The sequence below is a fragment of the Acomys russatus genome, chromosome 16, assembly GCF_903995435.1.
Source record: "Acomys russatus chromosome 16, mAcoRus1.1, whole genome shotgun sequence".
NCBI classification, from domain to species: domain Eukaryota; kingdom Metazoa; phylum Chordata; class Mammalia; order Rodentia; family Muridae; genus Acomys; species Acomys russatus.
Window position 1 is genome coordinate 1,935,534 of NC_067152.1, and position 19,729 is coordinate 1,955,262.

Sequence of the window (19,729 nt, forward strand, 5' to 3'; positions counted from 1 at the left end):
GACCCCAGGGAGAGACTTTCCAGCACTGGGCTAAGGTTATTTGGGTCCAGTGTACGCTAAACTGAGAAGACGTGTTGGAGTGGTTACAGCTAAAAGTTTGGAGAGGCAGGAACCGTGAGAATCCGCACCAGGGAGGCCGCCAAGGGCTCTGCTCAGGCCATGGAGATGTCAGAATCCCCTAGGGGCCGCTTTTTCCCAAACCCAGTGCTGATGGGTTTAACACACCCCAGTGACGTTACAGAGGCCATACATCCGAGCATGGTGAACTGAAATCAAATAAGGCGGTGGCCTAGATAAAGTTTGGGGAGATGACGTAGGAGAGACACTTCGGTACTTGAGAAATCCTACCATGAGATTGCAGTGACCTGCTACTGACTGGAGGGTTCTAGCTTCACTGCCTGGAAACATGGAGAAGCTATGTCCTTGCTCTAGTACAGCGTCAGAATCTGCTTTGCTGTTCTAGGCGGAACTGGTTTAGGGCAGAGTGCTTTCTCAGAGGCCCCAGCTCACTTGCTTTTCTATGAACTAGGATTGTTAAAGGGAGAGTCTTCAACCAGATCTTATGTTCTCATGGAGCATAGTACCGTGCCGCTTGTCTTACCTCCTAGAATAGTGATCTCTTTGTATCATGGCAGCATCTAAAAACACAAGCTTTGTAATTCCTGTGTCTCTGAGAGGGGTGCATCTCCACCCTGTCACAGAGCTTACTGCAGTTTCTAGCACTGAGGTTCCAGAACCATATACTCATCCCACTGCAAACAGACTTTTGACTGAACTTACTAACATTTTAAACCTGGTTGTTGTTGTTGTTGTTGTTTTGGTTTTTTGAGACAGGGTTTCTCTGTGTAGCCTTGGCTGTCCTGGACTCACTCTGTAGACCAGGCTGGCGTGGAACTCACAGTGATCCACCTGCCTCTGCCTCCCGAGTGCTAGGGGGTACACCACTGTGCTAAGCTCAAAGATTATTCTTTTAACACCATTAGACTTGTTAGGTTTAGTTCCATTTCTGCTACCACCTGCTAATACCCTGCCACTTTTCTGCAGGGAAATGCCGAGTGTGCCGAGGCGACCAGGGGCTGCTGTTATCTGTCACCAGTGAGTTGGGCTCCCAGAGGGAAAAACATGTTTTAGAAGGAATGATGCCAGTCTTGAAGCGTGCGCTTGATAGGTTTCCGTCTCTCCCAGGGAGTCTGTGCCGAGTGGGCCTTCAGCTCCCGCGTACTTACTTTCTGTACCACCTTGGCCGTTTCCAGATCTCTTCACCCCAGCAACCCAAAACCCAACTTGTTTCCCATCTGTCCTGCTTCTCTGATCTTCCACAGCTCTGAAACACAATGCAGGGCTTCTTCTCGCTCAACTCTTTCCGGGTTTGTTCTGCAGCTGTGAGTTTGAATGTTAGTGTTTAAACAAGCTGGTATTACACAGGAAATGGCCACCTCCACAGGCCCCTGCAGGCTTGTAACATGGGGTCATTGTACTCGATATTAATCACCAGTCAGCCTAGTCCCCAGCAAAAGTATGAAGAAGTGTGTGAGTGCTTAGTCTTCCCCTGTCTTTCCAGAAAGACAGACTGAGCTCTGGTTAGACCATTCCAACCTGTTGTTGCCTTGCCTTAGTTTTGTCTGCTGCCGCTTTGGGAACAGTCCTCTCCAACTCTGCCCCTGGCAGAGAGCAGACCTGGCTCTTCCTGAGTTTCCAGCAAGGAGATGATGGCTGTGGTATACCATGCCTCGTATGTTCCACACCTTAGTCCTGCAGGGCACACAGCTGTGTAGCATCACCTGTGAGAGAACTCGAGAACTTTAGAAACACAGAAAACTGTGGGCCCACCTGACAGGAAAGCTTCTCAGCTCCCAGGACCGAAGAGCCTTCTAATGCTATTTTCAGAACTTACCTCAGCCTGAAGGGTTAATCTGATTCCCCAAGTCAATATCCTCGAAACAAGCAGCCAGGAGTGTGTGTTGGTTCATTTCTGTGAAATGTGTTTCCCCAGTCGCCTGGGCTGGCCTGGGCTGCATTGTATCGGCCAGCAGCTGCACTGCACTCAAACTGACAGCTACATTAAACCTTGGAATTCTGAGGCAATAAAAAGTAAATTAACTCTTATTTTTTTCCCTTGCTGGTGGAGTAAGTGCATGCATGTCTGTGGTGAACCTTGGTACTGAGTGCACACCTCTAACTAGTTGTTTCTGCTCTGTCCCAGGCTGGGCTCTGGCATTCAGACTGAAGCCAGGGCTCTGTTTCCCTGGTGTGTGGTACGGTCTGTGAGGTTGGGCCAGTGGGTCACCTTGCAGCTGCTGATATCTCTGAGCACTAATGGCACCCCAGCTGCTGAGAGACTCCCTTGCCACCATTCTGGGAACCACAAATGGGTTTATTGAACACAATTTCGTATTCTCTGTTCTCTGGCTGATTTGGGTCTGCTTGGTGTGAGTGTACCCTAACTTTAGTGGGATTTTGTGGGCTCTGGTACATCCCCCAAACTACAAGTTGCAACAAAAGAAACCAGAAGGGTTTTCTTGAGCCAAATATAGGAGCCAGGATCACTGAGGCCATGAAGCCAGCCTGGACTACAGAGTGAGACTCTCACACCCAGCTGCCAACCCTCCGGCCCACCTGTAACCCTCCAGTCTCCTTCTCAGGAAAAAGCTGGATAGGAATCGGTGATGAGGGCTTGACTGAACCCCACAGGATTCTCAAGCTCTTCATAGCCAAAAGATTTTGATGTTGTGCTCTTCCACCAACCTTGATTCCTTGCGGTCCAAGGGCTGCTCTGAGGTGAAGGTTAGATGGCACTTCTTATTGGGATAAGGAAGAAACACGGGAAAATATTGAAGATGTCCCCCTTCTACTTAGGAAACTGTGCACCCATGGAACTGACTCCTGGAACTGACCAGCCTAGTGGCCCAGCTGCAGTGAGCATTCAGAAACTACACTATCCTCTTGCAGACATTAGCTTTTGAGTTCAGGCAGCTCGGCATGGTTTTTGGAGACCCTTTCCCACATCCTTGTCATAGGTTGGCCCGTGGGTACCAACAAGATCAGGCTGAACTGACTGCAGGGCTGACTTTTCATTGAAGCATTTTTGTATATCCCCTTGATTCTGATCAGTCTAGCTTGACCCTTAGACTGCTTTTATTTATATTTCTGACTTGGGAACTCAGGGCACTTCCTATGTCTTTTGGCACCAGTTGCTGTCTTATAAAATCAACAGGGTAAGAACTCTCTCATCCACCTTATCACTGCAGTGTGTCATAAGGTTTGGCACAAGGTGGGTGGTAATGGGCAAAAGATAGGCGTGGGCAGGGGTCCCTCGTGGTGGCCGCAGCCTCTGGGAGGAGGCAGTCTGGTTTATCTGAGCCTTAGGGGACAGGAGAGCATGGTAATGAGAACCACATGGTACCACATATTTCTTCTTCTTGGATCCAAGATGGTAAGGGTGGGAGGATGAGAGGGATGTGGGGCCTCCCACTGAGGAAACTGTGGGTGATTTTCTGCCGCCTCTCTCTGGCTGGGGATATTGCTGCCCACACCCCCATCCTTAACTATGTCCTCAAGCAGCCTTGACCTGTATAGCACCAACCAGGGCCTCCAAGCCAAGAATTCAGATGGGAGACTTTTCACCTTCTTCCTTCTCACTGGCGTTTTTCCTGTTTATTTTCTAAATTGCTGCTCTGCAGCCGAGCAGTGCCTGTTGGCCAAAGCTCACCAAGCTGTGGGATCAGACTCAGGCAGTGGGCTCAAGTGGCCAGCAGGGCACTGGGGGAGGAAGCAGGGGACTGGAAGAGCCTCCCTGTGTGTCTCCCATGGGCAGCACTAACCTCAGAGGCAGCCCTGAGCAGCCCTATCACATCCGGTGCTTGTCTCTGCAGCCGGACCGGAGGATAAACTATCAGAGCTGTGGGGCAGTGCATCATTCCTCTTATTATTTTCTTCTCTGCAGATGAGGTCGTGGAAAGTTCAGTTCCTTTTAACCCTCAAAGTTCTGTTTATTCTACAGCTGGTAGCCTGAGTGCCGCGTTTCCCATTACATCACAGAGGAGCCCAGGCAGATTTCTGCACAGAAACGTGTTGCAACTGTTTATTTTTTTCCATATTTAAACATTTCTGACAGCCAAACTCAGCTGAGCCAAAAGATGGAGCTTTGTGAATGAGTCTGCTTGTTGGTGTCCGTGCAGAGGGGCTTAGAGAGCTCTCATCCCTCTGGTGATTCTCCCCAAACGTGCTCTTTTTCCTAGGCAGGGCCTGGGAAGTGAGTTACTTCTGCAGTACACGTGTGTTGATTATGTGCCTTTATGTGATTAATGGGACTGTGTTCCGCCTGGTTCCCAGGACGCTCTTGAAAACAAGATGTTTCATTTCATTGCCTTTTCCTAGTGTAGTGATTACAGTAAATAAACCAGCTCAGCCTCCTTCCACCTGGAGCCGTTGAGGAAGTCCCCATACCTTTCCTTAGTCCACATTCTCCCCTAGCGTCCCTTTCAGTGACACTTGCTGGTATGCCTTCTTTCCTGTCATCTGGGGATGGGATGGGGTGAGGCGGGATGCGGTGGGGTGGGGTTCGGTGGGGAATGAATGGCTTAGGTCTAATACCTCTCCCTGCCAGGTAGGCCAGGACTCCTGGGAGATGTCAGAGGGACTCTTAGAACTTCTTGGCATAGTGCTTCTTCATAGTCCATCTTTCCTGTGGAGTGTGGTTTTGTTTGTTTCTTTTTATTATTATAACTCTCCTAACATCTCATACCTTGGCATCTCTCTAGAGGGCACCTCCTAGTCCAGGCTCCTGGCTTAGAGGCTTTTTGGAGGAGAAAGTCAAGTCTGTGAACTTGGCAGGCATTGTATCCAACTACAATTTGAGGTTTACCTAGACAGGTAAAGTTTGGGGGATGTTTAGCACGCCCCAAACAAGAATCTGAGCCATAGAGCCAATTCTATCTTGGAGTTTTAAGCAGAGAGAGAAAGGTTTTGTGTTTTTAATGTTTCTTCTCAGGTTCAGTCAGAACCTGGTAATGTGGGACCACGGTGACCAATCATCCTGGTTTGTGTCAGACTAGGGGACTTAAGGGATGTGAAAACTTTAGTGCTAAAACTGGGACAGTCCCCAGGATGGTTAGTCATCTTGTGTCTAATGTGCAAGTAAGAGAAGGAAGAAGGCATGGGGTAGCCAAGACAGTGTTGAGGTGAGCATGCGCTTTCCCTTCCTGGGCAGATAGATCTTGGCAGGACATGGAGGGGGATTTTCTTGGATGTGTATTCATTTCACTGCTTGTGTATAGAGAATACATGTATAAAGCGTTTCTAAGAGGGAAACCTGTGTGGCTACACAGTGTGCCTGCTCTCTGTGTGCCTGTGGCTGAAGGAAAGAGGAGACTGCCCAGTTTCTGTCTGTGTGGCATACACTTGACTGTGCAGGAGCAGGGACTTCCGGAAACTGCCTCAGGCACTGGGTATCTAGAGTGTTTGAGTAAGTGTCTCATCACACTGCCTGGAAAGGTGACAGGACCTGCATTAGGCAACTGATTCTCAAAATTCTTTTTTCTCCTCTCTGGTTAGGATTAAAACTCCCCTAATCAATTTCAGCTTTACACAGAGCAATACGCACACCTCAGATGGTTGCCATGGGCGCAGCTTCATATTGCGGTTTTGAGAGTATGTCTGGGCAGCTGCCGGCCAGCCTTGCAGCTTTTGTTGCAAGTACCTTTCTGTCCTCAAAGCACTCAGAACACATTCACGATCTCCTCTTTAGAGCCACTCTTCTTGTCTCGTCTCGTTTCTTACAGGGTTGCTGTGGATGTGTGGGCGACACTGGCTGATTTCTGTAACATACTGACGGCGGTGAATCAGTCTGAGGTGCCACTGTACAAGGACCCAGATGATGACCTCACCCTCCTCACCCTGGAAGAGGACCGGCTTCTCTCTGGCTTTGTCCCCTTGCTGGCTGCCCCCCAGGACCCCTGCTACGTGGAGAAAACCTCGGATAAGGTCAGCTGCAGGCCAAACATCCCTCCCCGTTTACCCATTCTCTTAATTCTCCAGACTTTTTTTATTCTTGGGAAGTTTTCTGTGCAAACGGAACATGATTAAGTCATTGAGAAGGGTGTTAAGGGAAAATATCGACCTTTTAGCCGCTGACATCCACTTCTGTGTCCTGAAAAAAAATCTCTCTTGACTTCCTCTGGAGTGTGTGTGTGTGTGTGTGTGTGTGTGTGTGTGTGAGAGCGCGCGCGCGCAAGTACATGTGTGGGGGGAGGGAGGGAGGGAGAGAGAGAGAGAGAGAGAGCGCAAGCGCGCACTCCTGGCATGTTGTATATACGATCATTTCCTCACTTGTTTAAATAGTGCAGCTTGTGTTGGCAGTGCTCTCACTCAGCTCCAAATGGTTTGCATCATGCTTAAAGCACCCTCCTTCCTTCCCTCTCCCTCCTTCCCCAGCCACAGAACTCTGCTCTAGGAAAACAGCCAGGGCCTTTTCCCTTCTCTAAGGGGGAGAGTGATAAATAGGTGACTAGAGGGAAGCAGACACCATGTGTTAACTTACAAAAAAAGCTTTTAGGAATATGAAGCATTCTCCGCTGCCTGGTTTCTATTTTCCTTCCTCTAAAGACTGTTTTAACTTGACTTTTTTCTTGTCTGTTTATAGAAAACAAAGGCCATTCCCTGTTGCCCTGGTGGGGATGGTGTAGCTTCTAATTTAACAGTTGGGTCTTGAGCCAGTGGAGAGTAGGGCAGTCTGGGCTGCTCCACAGCAGTCATGGGGAGTTAGCAGCATCTCCTGTGCTAAGGCACTTGTGCCTGATGCTTCACAGAGTGCGTGACTTCACACTCCCTAAGGGACAGGCCTTTGGGGAGTACTCTGTGAATGACTTCTCGGGAGGAAGTCTTTTTTTTTTTTTATGAATTTTTATTTTTAGGTTTTGGATTTTTGTGAAAGGGTTTCACATATAGCCCAGGCTGGCCTCAAAATGGATGTGTAGTAGAGACTGGCCTTAAACTAATGATTCTCCTGTCTAAACCTCCCAAACGCTGAGATAAGATACGTGTCACCACAGAAAGGAGGAAGAAGTCTTCTGATCAAGATGAAGTACATAAAAGTCAGTAAACTGACTTCCAGGATCGTGGACCTAGCATGCTCAAAGCCTTGAGTTCAAGGGCTGGAGAGATGGCTCAGTGGTTAAGGCGCTGGCTGCTCTTCCAGAAGATGTGGGTTCAATTCCTAGCTCCCACATGGCAGCCAGCTACCAACTGTCTATAACTCTACTTCCAGGGGATCTGACATCCTCACACAGAAACATGTACAGGCAAAATACCACTTCACGCACGCATGCGCATGCACGCGCGCGCACACACACACACGATTTTAATGTCTTGAGTTCAATTTCCCACACCAGGGTAGAAAATAAAAACTGAATTCTAAACATGACCTGTAAATATTTAATTATTTTTGGTTCAGGGTCTCACCATATAGCCCTGGCTGGCATAGAATCCAAAGAGATCCTTTTGCCTCTGTCTTTTGAGTGCTAGGATTAAAGACGTGTGTCACCATACCTGGCCTATGAGAAGTTTTATTAATATGCTGCCTAAGTGACTATGTTTATTTATTAATATAATTTAAACATGCATGGTTTTAAAAAAAAAAAAAAAGCAGTGAAATAGAGAGATGGCTCAGAGGATAAGAGCACTGGCTGCTCTTCCAAAGGTCCTGAGTTCAATTCCCAGCAACCACATAGTGGCTCACAACCATCTATAATGAGATCTGGTGCCCTCTTCTGGCCTGCAGGTGTACATGCAGACAAAATGCTGTATACATAATAAATAAATCATTACAAAAATAAAAGTAAAGCAGAAGGACTGAGGATGTTTCCCAAGCACGCGGCCCTAGGTGTGATCCTCAGCACTAGGAAAATAAGTACAGAGCAAAAAACTAAAACCGTGGGGTCATGTATGCACTATTGTCTCTTTTCACATATTTTAATGTATTCTTAAGTGAAAATTGTCATATGTTCAGGGAACCAAATATGGAATGTTTTTTGTTTTTTGTTTGTTTGGTTTTTTTTTTTTTTTTTTTTGAGACAAGGTTTCTCTGTGATAGCTTTGGCTGTCCTAGACTCACTTTGTAGACCAGGCTGGCCTCGAACTCACAGCGATCCACCTGCCTCTGCCTCCCAAGTGCTGGGATTAAAGGCGTGCACCACCACGCCCAGCCGGAATGATTTTTAAAAATGATTTCTTAGTATTTTTTATGTGCCAAGATTTTGTGGGGGAGGGGTTGGTTTTGGTTTTTTGTTTTGTTTTGTTTTTTCCAACACAGAGTTTCTCTGTGTAGCCTTGGCTTTCCTGGACTCGCTTTGTAGACTAGGCTGGCCTCGAACTCTCAGAGATCTGCCTGCCTTTGACTCCCTGAGTGCTGGGATTACTGGCATGCTACCGTGCCCATGCTGAGTTTTCTTTACTTAGTCTTTGTTTTATCAACCCAAGAGAGGTGGAACCTGATTTTTTTATTATTATTATAAACAGTGAATTTATGCCTTATAGCAAAATTAGGGCATGTATTTATTTCCTATAGTTAAATTTCTTTTTAAGTGAAGAGAGGTTCTAGGCATGGGCCTAACCGAAGTCAATACTCAACTGCCCAGCAGCAACCATTGTAACCCCTTGGTGACTTGAACAGTGGAGGCCGGAGTAGTAAGGAGTTCAAGGTCATCCTTAGCTATATAAGTTAGTTCAAGGTGACGTGTGGACAACAGGAGACCCTGCCTCAAAAAAGAAAGCAAGTAAGCCCTGGGGGCATAGTTTAAAGGTTAAAAACTTACCTAGATTGTGCAAGGGCCCAGGGTTCAATCCTTAGCACCAAAAATAAGAAAATAGTAAATAAAAATAAAAACTAGAGGCTAAAAAGTGGGGCAGTGGCTAAGAACACTTGCTCCTCTTCCAGAAGACCTGGGTTTGAGTCTTAGCACCCGTGTGGTTGCACACAGTCATCACTAACTCTGGTTCTATGGGATTCATTGCCCTCCCTGGTTTCTGTGGGTACCTGTACACAGATATGCATGCAGAAGAAACACTTAGGCACAAAATATGATAATAAATCTTTTAAAAATCACACTCTTAGGATATGTTTAATAACTAGTGACTCTTGGGAGAACCTTTCTTTCCAAAGAGGAATACTTGTCTTATGCTTTTGTGGGGAAAAAAGAGGATAAAATTCTGCCCTGCTTGTCTGGTCTCAGAAGGTGGTAATAATAAGAGTTTGTATAGTAGGAGGCTGAAGAGAGCAAAGAACTGTTTATACCTCTGAGGAAGATATTGAGGTAAGAGAAAAACTAGTTATCAGTAGCTTGGGTACATGCATTTAGTAATCAGCCAGTCGAGCTATCTTCCTCTCTTTCTTCTGATATTTTTGATCACTAAGTGGACTTGATTCCAGAAGATCCTTCTGGGAGTTAACTGTCACTTAGTGCAAAACAAGGGAGGGGTCCTAACCAGCTTAAGTTTCCTTTGCCTCATTTTTATTACCTCATTGGTGCTCCCAGCTATAGTGTTGGATGCCAGTCTGCGGCCTGGATGGAGAAGAATGAGGTCCTCTGTGCACCCTCACCCTATTGTAGGTGGTCACCAGCTGCCCGATGGCAGCAGTAACTCACTTCAAGTGTGAGAAGGTATTTCAGAGATGTCATCTCTCATTACTAGCTCCTAAATTTGGTCTTTATTCTTTCCCATCCTGAGGAAATAGGAGCATGGCTTTTGGTTGCTTGTTGCAGAATCTTAGAGTTCTTGGCTCTTGTTTTCTCAGATCTTTGTATCTCGTTAGCAGTACCTTTAACAGTGTGTAGGTATGATTTTTTTCCATACCTTTGTTCCATTCACTGAAGTACCTTCTAACTCTGCTTCTAGCTCCTAATCTGTTTCCTGGCATAGTAATGACCGTGACCTGTGATTATAGAACATCAGAGCTGACACTGGTGGTATAGGCCTGTAATCCTAGCTACTCAGGAGGTGGAGGCAGGGGCATTACAAATTCAAGACCTTCCTGGGTTACAGGGCAGATTTGGGGCTGACTGGATAACTTAGTGAGGCCTGGTCTCAAAGTGAAGGATGCTTTCCTAGTATACACAAAGCCCTGCCCCCCCCCCCCAAATTTTTTTAAAATAAAGTCACCACATCATGCTAATTTTACTTCCAAACATTATGATAACTTTTCTTCTTGAAGTAAAAAGCCAAAAGTTTAAAAATGGGCTCCAGTACCCTTTCTTATCTGACAGTGCCTTCACGTGCTAACTCTCCAACCTCAGCTCCTACTGCCCTCTTTGTCCTCGCTGAGCTCTCTGGTCACATTGCATATTGGTCGTCCTTGCTATTCCTCAGACTGACCAAGCATGCATGCCTTGGGGTCTCTGCAATTACTCCTAGCCTAATCTAGAAATGCTCTGAACCAGATGGGTGATCACTTCCTTGTGGTTGTCACCTTGTTGGAACTGTCTTCCCTGTCTAAAAATGTTACCTTTTTCCGTTGACTTACATGGCAGGGCAAAATCAATCATCTATCACACGTTAGGCTGTGAACTAGAGTCTTCTGTCTAGTATTTCCTCTCGGTACACTTATCTAAGCATTTATAAAAGAGGGGCAGCGGCTCAAGAGGGGACTAAAGGATGATGCTAAACTCACAAAGGTCACCTCCATGGCTAACCCAGAAGATATGTATGAACATGCCAGAAAGAATCTTCAGGAACTCCTGGCCTTTTAAGCAATCTGATAGGCATTTTCTCGAGCCTCTAGTGGCTATTACTAAGAAATGTGAAATATCTCAAGAACTCATTGTAACATTAGTGACTTCATTAATGGTAGAGATTGGTCAACAGAAGCTCATTGAGCATGTAACTACCCACACAGTGTAGGTTCTCCAAACACATACAGCAAACATGCCAGTTTGGGAAACCGTCTGTGGTGTATATAGATGCTCAGTACCACATACAGTTACTGAACCCTGTAAGACACGAGGAGCCCGGTGGGTTTTCTTGAGATGGTGAATGCATTGCCTTATGAGCACTGATTTGATATCAACATTCCCAGGCAAGTCCTGTGGTACTCTAGGGTTGGTTTGGTTTGGTTTTTGAGTTGTGAGTTGTAAATGAAAATACAATTGTGGGAAGGAGCGTGTCTCAGTGGTGAGTAATACTCGGTGCTCTTGCAGAGGACCTGGGGTCAGATCCCAGTGGTAGGTAGCTCATAACTATCCATGACTCCAGATCCTTAGTTCCTGGAGATCTGGTGCCTTTTGTGTGTATCAGGCACACAGGTGGTGCACATACACATACTTGCAAGTAGGACACTCAGACATATAAATTAAATAAATAAAAATGAATGCTTTTCATTGAAACAAGCAGGGCACATCACTGAATGACTTGGATCTTTTATATTATGAAATTTGTTACAGGGATAGCCTTTGTAAACTTTTCAGTCTGGCTTTACTCTTGATCTTCTTTAGATTTATTTTATGTATGTGTGTGTGTGTGGATGACATCAGTGTGTAAGTGACCATGAAGGCCAGAAAGCGATCCCTGGGGGTTGCAGTCATAGGCAGTTGTTAGCTGTCGGGACATGAGTACTGGAAACCAAACTTAGGTACTCTTAACTACTGAGCCGTCTCTCCAGCCCAACCCTTGCCTTTTTTGAGTGTTCTGAACATCTTGAAGGATTAATATTCTGTATGTAATAAAGAAGCCATAGTAGAAAGCTCAGGTATAAGCAAGCATGGTGACTCACTGCATGTTCCAAGTCAGCCAGGAGAAGGGAGAGGGGAAAATAGCAGTGAAGTAGGGAGGGACCTATCTAGAGCCAACCACCAGGGAAAAAAGGAAAGTGATCTCACTGAGCAGCTGGTGGGCACCTAAATTCAGAGGGTAGATAGCTAAGCTCTGCAAACCAAAGTGAACTACCTAGTAAAGAACTGAACAGTCGGGCTGGAGAGATGGCTCAGTGGTTAAGAGCACTGGCTGCTCTTCCATAGGTCCTGAGTTCAATTCCCAGCACCCACATGGCGGCTCACAACCATCTATAATGAGATCTGATGCCCTCTTCTGGACTGGAGGCATACATGCAGGCAGAGTACTGATATGTAATAAATAAATAAATCTTTAAAAAACAAAAACAGAAACCAGATCAGCAAAAACAGATTTCAAAACAAAACAACAAAAACCACCAGAAATCTCTAATGTATACTAGGATTTACCTCAAAACTAGCTGGGTGAGTGGAGGCAGGTAAGCATATATAAATGGCTAAGAGTAACAACCCAAGTGACAGCACACGCTGGATGGGGAGAAAGGGGAACACTCCTCCATTGCTGGGGGAGTGCAAACCTGTAGGCTTTGAACTTTTTAAGACCTACTTTATTTGGGGTTCTTTAATGCTTACACCTCCCTTCCAACCCACCTACCCTAGATAGGAGAGAAAAGAGGTTAATGGGAACAGGAGAAGTAGACCTTTTTAGACTCAGTTCCTTGGAATTATTCCATTGGCATAGTCGGCAGGATTCCAGCAGACCCATTAAACAGCACACCAGCAATTCAGCAAAGGTGACCACAACCGCAGCCACTGGATTCCGGAACCTCAAAGCGTTCACTGGAGCTGTTCTCTCTAGGAGCATCTCGAAGTAGAGAGTGTGTGTGTGTGTGTGTGTGTGTGTGTGTGTGTGTGTGTGTGTGTGTGTGTGAGAGACACACACACACACACACACACACACACACACACACATATATGTCCTCTCAGAGGCCATCCTAGGATCTTTATCACTGGGCAAAGACTGTGCCCCCACAAGAGACGGTTCCCTTTCCAGTGGACAAGTATCACCTGTTCTCTCACAAGTCTCTTTTCAGTGAAAAAACATTGCCTACGTTTACACAGGTCTGTTTCATATTCACTTGGGATCAGGGGAAAAAAAAAAAAACACCCCAAAACCAAAAAGCCATGTTTAAATCTACTACACAAACTTGTACAACACTTTGGAAACATACCTGGTGCTGTCTCAGAACACTTGGAATAGTGCCAAAAGTTGCCCCATGGTACAAAAAGGACATTTGCTCAACTGTGGTCATAGCAGCCTTTTATTCATAATAGCCAGAATCTGGAAACAACCTAGATGTCCCTGAACTGAAAAACTGTTAAAGAAACGGTGGTACGTTTACACAATGGAATGCCACTCAACTATTAAAAACAAGGAAATCTTGAAATTTGCAGGCAAATGGGTGAAACTAGAAAAGATCATCCTGAGTGAGGTAACCCAGGCCCAGAAAGACACGCATGGTATAAACTCACTTATAAGTGGATAGTAGCCAAACATAGATGCCCTTTGAGATCCACTCAGCAGGGCATTTGGGCAGATATCAGGACTGGCAGCTGGACTCTGGGCAGAAGCTGAGAGTTGTATGGAAGGACCCAGAGGGGTCAGGAGCTCCACATGGAGGCCATCAAGGCCAGCGGATCTGGGGGGGGGGTGTCCACAAACGGAAGCACCAACCAAGGACAATGCATGCAGACAACCTAGACCCAGTTCAGATGTAGCTGATGGACAGCTCATTCTCCACTTGAGGGGAGGGCGGAGTGGAGGCTGCCCCTGACATGAACTCTGGTGCCTGAGATTTGATATCTTCCCCTTGGCAGGGCCCCTTTGTTGGCACACAGAGGAAAGAGATGCAGGTTATCCTGATGAGACCTGATAGGCTGTGGTCAGCTGGTGGTCGAGGAGCCCACCCCACCCCCCAGTCAGAGGTTTAGGGGAGAGGAAAAGGGCAGAAGGAAGAGGGAGGGTAGGAACAGCAAGATACAAGGGAGGGGATAACAACTGGGATGTAATGTGAATAAATTATAACTTTTTTTTTTTTTTTTTTTTTTTTTTTTTTTTTTTTTTTTTTTGGTTTTTTGAGACAGGGTTTCCCTGTGTAGCCTTGGCTGTCCTAGACTCTTTGTAGACCAGGCTGGCCTTGAACTCACAGTGATCCACCTGGCTCTGCCTCCCGAGTCCTGGGATTAAAGGCGAGTGCCACTACCGCCCAGCCAACAAAATATTTTTTAAGAATATAAATGGGAAAAAATATTAACGGGATGGGGAAGCTAAATGTTGGTTCTTGTTGAATCTGAATAATAGATATGTTGAATCCATTACAACATTCTACTTTCTTATGTATATAAATTTTTCATTAAAAGTTTTTAAAAGAATAACAACTTTTCTCTTTAGTTGTTTACTCATGTTTTGTTTGCTGGTGGGGTAGGAATTGTACCCAGGATCTTAAACACAGTAGGTGACGAGGGCTTGAGTGTTGGCGGCAGCCCTCCACGCACACGCTCATGCCTCATAAGGCGCAGGGGGAACTAGTTAGGGGACACCTTTGGGTTGGCTCTCTCCTTCCACCATTTAGGTTCTAGAAATTTAACTAAAGTTGTCAGCTTTGTGTGGCAAGTACGTTTACCTGCCAAGCCATCTTGAAGGCAAATAAAAACACAGTTGTCTCTCTACCACGTTGTATTGTTTAAGTTACAGTGCAAGTCATGAAGCCATAGCATTGATAGCAACTGTTTTCCGCCACTGATCGTGTTCCAGGCAATGTGATAATAAGTTTTTCACATATGCATCTTCTCACCAAAATCCCAGCAGCTGTGTAAGTAGTACCTGGTGGGAAGCGATGAGAAGGACAATATTAGAAAAAGATACATGTTGTCGTATGACTATAGAAAGCTTAATAGAAATCAGTATAGCCTGCTGGCAAGGCTGAGACAGGAGCAGTGGCTGAGCCCAGGACTTCAAAGCTTTGGGAACATAGTGAGACCATACTAAACCATACCAAAACAAACAATGCTGAATTATCTCCTATAACATAAATGCATGCGGTTATATAGTTTATATCACATGTCATGAAGTTTTGTGTAGTCCCTTAGTCATTTATATTTAGGAAGTTACTGTTTTATCAATGATGTCATATCAAGCAACATTACATATGTGTGTACACACACACACACACACACACACACACACACACGTTTCTTCATTAATTTTACAGGGATAAACTTGTGAGTAGAATTGCTAGACCATAAGGGTTGTGCCAAATTTTAGGACTTTTCTTGTATAAGACCAGTTGTAGAATATAAGAGTATCTGCTTTCTAACCTCCTTACAATGCTGAATAATTTAGCTTTTTGTAACTTTTCCTGAGATGGACAAAAATATCTTCCGCCTCCCACATGCTGAAACTGAAGACAGGTCACCGTACTCAGCACCTTCAGTTGGTCTTGTGTAGCTGTTTTGTTTTTATGTTGAGTGAAATGAGAATTTGGAGAGCTGTTGGAAGAAGAGGTGCAGCATTTTTCTCTATATAGGTAATAACAAATACTCCCACTGCAGATGCAGCTCAGTGGGAGAGTCCTTGCCTGGCATGCAGATCCTAGGTTTGATCCCCAGGAACACATAAAGCCAGGCATGGCGGTCTGAGCTTATAATCCCAGGTGGAGTCAGCAGGATCAGAGCTCATTGTCATCCTCAGCTACAGTTTAAGGCTGGCTCTGTCTCAAAAAAAAGAAATGTTTCAGGGTAGAGAGATGGCTTAGTAGTTAAGAGCACTGGTTTCTCTTCCAGAGGACCTGGGTTCAATTCCCAGTACCCACATGGCAGCTCACAACATCTTTAACTCCGACATCCTCTCTGGTCTCCTTGGGCACTGCTTGCAGCTGGTGGTCAGACATTTATGCAAGTAGCGCACACATCAGCTATAGGTATCTGCAGAAAAATTAAACCAGCCAAATTTTAGAAACAAACTATTATGTATATGTTTCCTTCTCTGTTTTATCTGTATGATCCAGAGTCTTTGTTCTGAGTGTAAACATATATTTTGTTTTGTAAAGTCCTCTGGTTATAGGAAGGAAACATTATAAGCCCAGATTTATTTGTTTGTTTGTTAATGCATGCCTTTTCTCACTTTAGATGAGGAACTTTTCATTATCTATTTCACAAATGGCTTTCTGACCTTCACTGACCTCTCTTTTTATGTTTTACTTATTTTGCATGGGAGATGCACATGCCACAGTGTAGCTGTGGAAGTCAGGAGGCATTTATTAGGAATCTGTTCTATCCTATCACCACGTCAATCTGGTTTGGTGGAAGGTAGCTTTACCCCCTGAGCTATCTTGCTGGCCGTAACCATCTTACTGTATGTCTCTCTATATGCCTTTCTCTCTCTCTCTCTCTCTCTCTCTCTCTCTCTCTCTCTCTCTCTCTCTCTCTTATCTTTTTGTGCTCTCCTACCGCTTTATGAATCCTTTGTAATTTTATGAATTATTATCACCTTGATTTACTCCAGTATTTTCAGATTGTATCAGTTGTTGTTTAATATATAAATCTAATTCCTCAGATGCAAGATTCTATTTTTTTTGGCATTTTTTAAAGATTTATTTATTCTATGTGAATTAATGTTTTGCCTGCATGTATGTTTATGTGCCTGCTGCCCATGGAGGTCAGAAGAGGACATTAGATACCTTAGAGCTATAGATGATTGTCATTACCTTGTGGGTGCTAGGAACCAAACCTAGGCTCTTTGTGAGAGCAACAAGAGTCCTTAACCTCTGAGCCATATCTCCAGCCGTGGGGACAATGTTTTTATGTTTGTGTCTTTGGTAAGTCAAGTGTCTTAAGTATTCTTTTTAGTTCTGGGCTAGTAATTCTCGCACTTTAGCATTCATTAAAACCATGTTGGTAGCTTATTAAAACACCAGTTTCTGAGCTTCACACAAATGTTCCTCGATGTGGAGAGAGAGACTGAAATTGTATTTCTAACACATTCTTAGGCCACGCTAGTCTTAAGGGTTCCACATATTGAGAACAGCTGTTTTTAGGGACTAAATACCTGATAAAATTGTAGCTACAAGGTGAAGCTTTTGGTAAGAATAAAGGTTCCATGGATATTTGGAAAACTTACAGGAAGATTATGAGTAGTAGTTACCAATTCTGGCTTTAACTTTTGAATGCAGAAATATCATCTGAGAGCTCACACACCACACCTCTTCTTGCCAGGTAACTTTCTGAGCTCAAGGGGGAAAAAAAATCAAAAATCTCCTTAGATTGCTATGAACCTCTCTCTCGTGAACGTAAGCAGAGAGTCACAGGTCTGGATAGTCTCTTTTCCTAAGAGGGCTCTGAGCCGCACAGCTGACACTGAGTGCTTATCACGGATCTCTGCTGTCAGAAGGCTTTACGTTATTTCCTTTAAGGTTCCAGGAAACCCTGGAGTAATGTTAAGCCTTAAAACAGTGCCCAGAGCCGGGCGTGGTGGCGCACGCCTTTAATCCCAGCACTCGGGAGGCAGAGGCAGGCGGATCGCTGTGAGTTCGAGGCCAGCCTGATCTACAAAGCGAGTCCATGATGGCCAAGGCTACACAGAGAAACCCTGTCTCGAAAAACCAAAAAAAAAAAAAAAAAAAAAACAGTGCCCAGGATGGCATAGCTAAGCATGGTGGATTCAAATCCTTGAAATCTAAGTGTAATGTGTGTGCTTGGAGAAGTGCAGGAGGAGTATGGTTGGACAAACAGTGACTTGGTGCTTCCAGTCCTTGAGACCGTGACAGTTTTATTACCTCTGAAAAACGTGGTTTCTCACCAGGAGCTTGGGAACCATTAACCTGGTTTGAGGGAGATATCTGATCTTTCAGAATAGTTCTTCAGAAGAACTTGGATTGAGTTTCTTTCATTCTGGCTTTCTCTCTGGGTTGAGTGTCTTCAAATCTTGAAAAAATTTTGAGTATCTAGAATGTAAGTCTTTGGAGAATAGATTTGATTGAAAAAAAAAAAAAAAGCAAACCATTGTGAATTCTCCAACGAGTGTTCTTAGGCTGATGTGTACATTTTAGAAGTGAGTTCTAAACCCACATAGAAAACCTTTATAGTGTCTTGGACTCTTAATTTCTCCAGGCAAGACAGCCTGTAGATAACCAGTAATTACACGTGCAGTTGACGGATATGAAAAACTGATAGATAAAACCTGAAAGTCAGCTGTGTAAGCAGCCTGAGTCCCTTACCTGTGAAACCTACCTAAATGCAGTCAGGTATTCAAGCAATCTCCGGCTCTAGTCTTAATAAATTTGGGCCCACAATTAGAAATAAACTGGAGGCTGAGAAAATGACTCAATCAAAAAAGAAAAAAAGAAAATGACTCAATCAGGAAGTGTTTGCTGAACAAGCATGAGGCCCTGAGTTTGGATTCCCAGGGTCACATAGAAAGCTGGACGTGGCAAGTGTGCGTGCTTGTAATCTCATGCTAGGACTAGGGCAGAGACAGAAGGGTCCCTGAGGCGTGTTAGCTAGCCATTCTAGCCAATCAGAGACAGTCCAGGTTGACTGAGAAACTCTATCTTAGAAAGATAAGGCGGAGAACAATTGGGGAAGACACCAGACATCAGCCTTTGGCCTCCACATACACACACAGACACACGCACACATACAAATGGGTGAAATTGGTGGTCATTCATGGTTGATAAACACCTGCATCTAGGAGACAGAAGAGAAGGATTAGGCAAATTCTAGTACTGTTTGAGCTATAAATCTCCCTTCCAGTTTGTCTGTTGAGATCCGGGGTTATTAGGTGAACTGGCCGGAGACTGGTGGTGTTAAATTCGACTAGGCTGAAAACGGACTACTGTCACTCTTAGAGTTAAAGCAAGGAGCCTGGGGAGTTAGTTGGCTCGGGTAAGGATGCCTGCTCCTCGTCCTTACTATCTGAGTTGGAGTCCCGCGACCCCTATGGTGGCACTAGATAGGTGTCCTCTGACTTCTCTATGGAGCTAAGACACACACATGCCCACAGGTTCACCACAGCACACCCCGGGGGGTGGCTGGAGAGTAGGCGAATGGGGACTTGAGGCAGAATGTCTGTTTCAGGTGTCTCTTTACCACTTGGGAGGCAGAGGCAGGCGGATCTCTGTGAGTTCGAGGCCAGCCTGGTCTACAAAGTGAGTCAAGGACAGCCAAGGATACACAGAGAAACCCTGTCTTGAAAATAAATAAACAAACAAACAAATAAATAAATATAAATTTAAAAATCTCCCTTCCTCTCACCTATACCCCCCACAACAAAGCCTTTGAAACTGAATGTGATGACAAACACCTATAATTTACGCACTTGGGAGGACAGTGAATTAATTCCAGCTAGGCTATGTTGTGAGATCACGCCTCAAACCAACAGGACCGTCAGGCATATTAGTGGATAAAGGAACTTGTTGCCCGACCTGAATTCGATCCTAGGGACAAGAATAGCAGGAGATAACAGGCTCTTACAAGGCGTCCTCTGACTTACACGTTCGTATTGTGGCATGCATACCTCCTTCTTTCCCCCATCCCCCTCACCCCCTGCCACCCCAAAGCTGCCAAAAAATAGGTAAGTAAAAATGATTTAAGAAACAGCCAACGGGTCAATGTGGTGATCACAGTGCTGACAAGTGGATCTCTGTGAGTTCAAGGCCAGCTTGGTATACATCGCAAGTTCCAGGCCTGCGGGGTTACTTAATGAGACCTTGTCTTAAAGACACAAAACAACAATGGAATTGGTAAGAGAAGGACATAATATCATTAGAGTAAAACTGTGGGTGTGAACATCTGTCCCAGTTCTTTCTACTCCAGCTGTTAATTTTTTAATGAAAATATTTTACTTAATAATTTTAGAGATATACAATTACATTTAAAATGTAAATTTTGGTTAA

The 19,729-nt window shown here is 44.9% G+C and overlaps 1 protein-coding gene across 1 annotated transcript in view; it reads left to right on the forward strand.

Moving 5' to 3' along the window:
- Smg6 (SMG6 nonsense mediated mRNA decay factor) overlaps window positions 1–19,729 on the forward strand; it is a 236,533-nt gene that overhangs the window by 117,104 nt on the left and 99,700 nt on the right. The window contains exon 13 of the mRNA XM_051157931.1: window positions 5,781–5,982. Within this exon, the coding sequence (XP_051013888.1) occupies window positions 5,781–5,982 (202 nt within the window). The remainder of the gene's footprint in view (window positions 1–5,780; window positions 5,983–19,729) is intronic.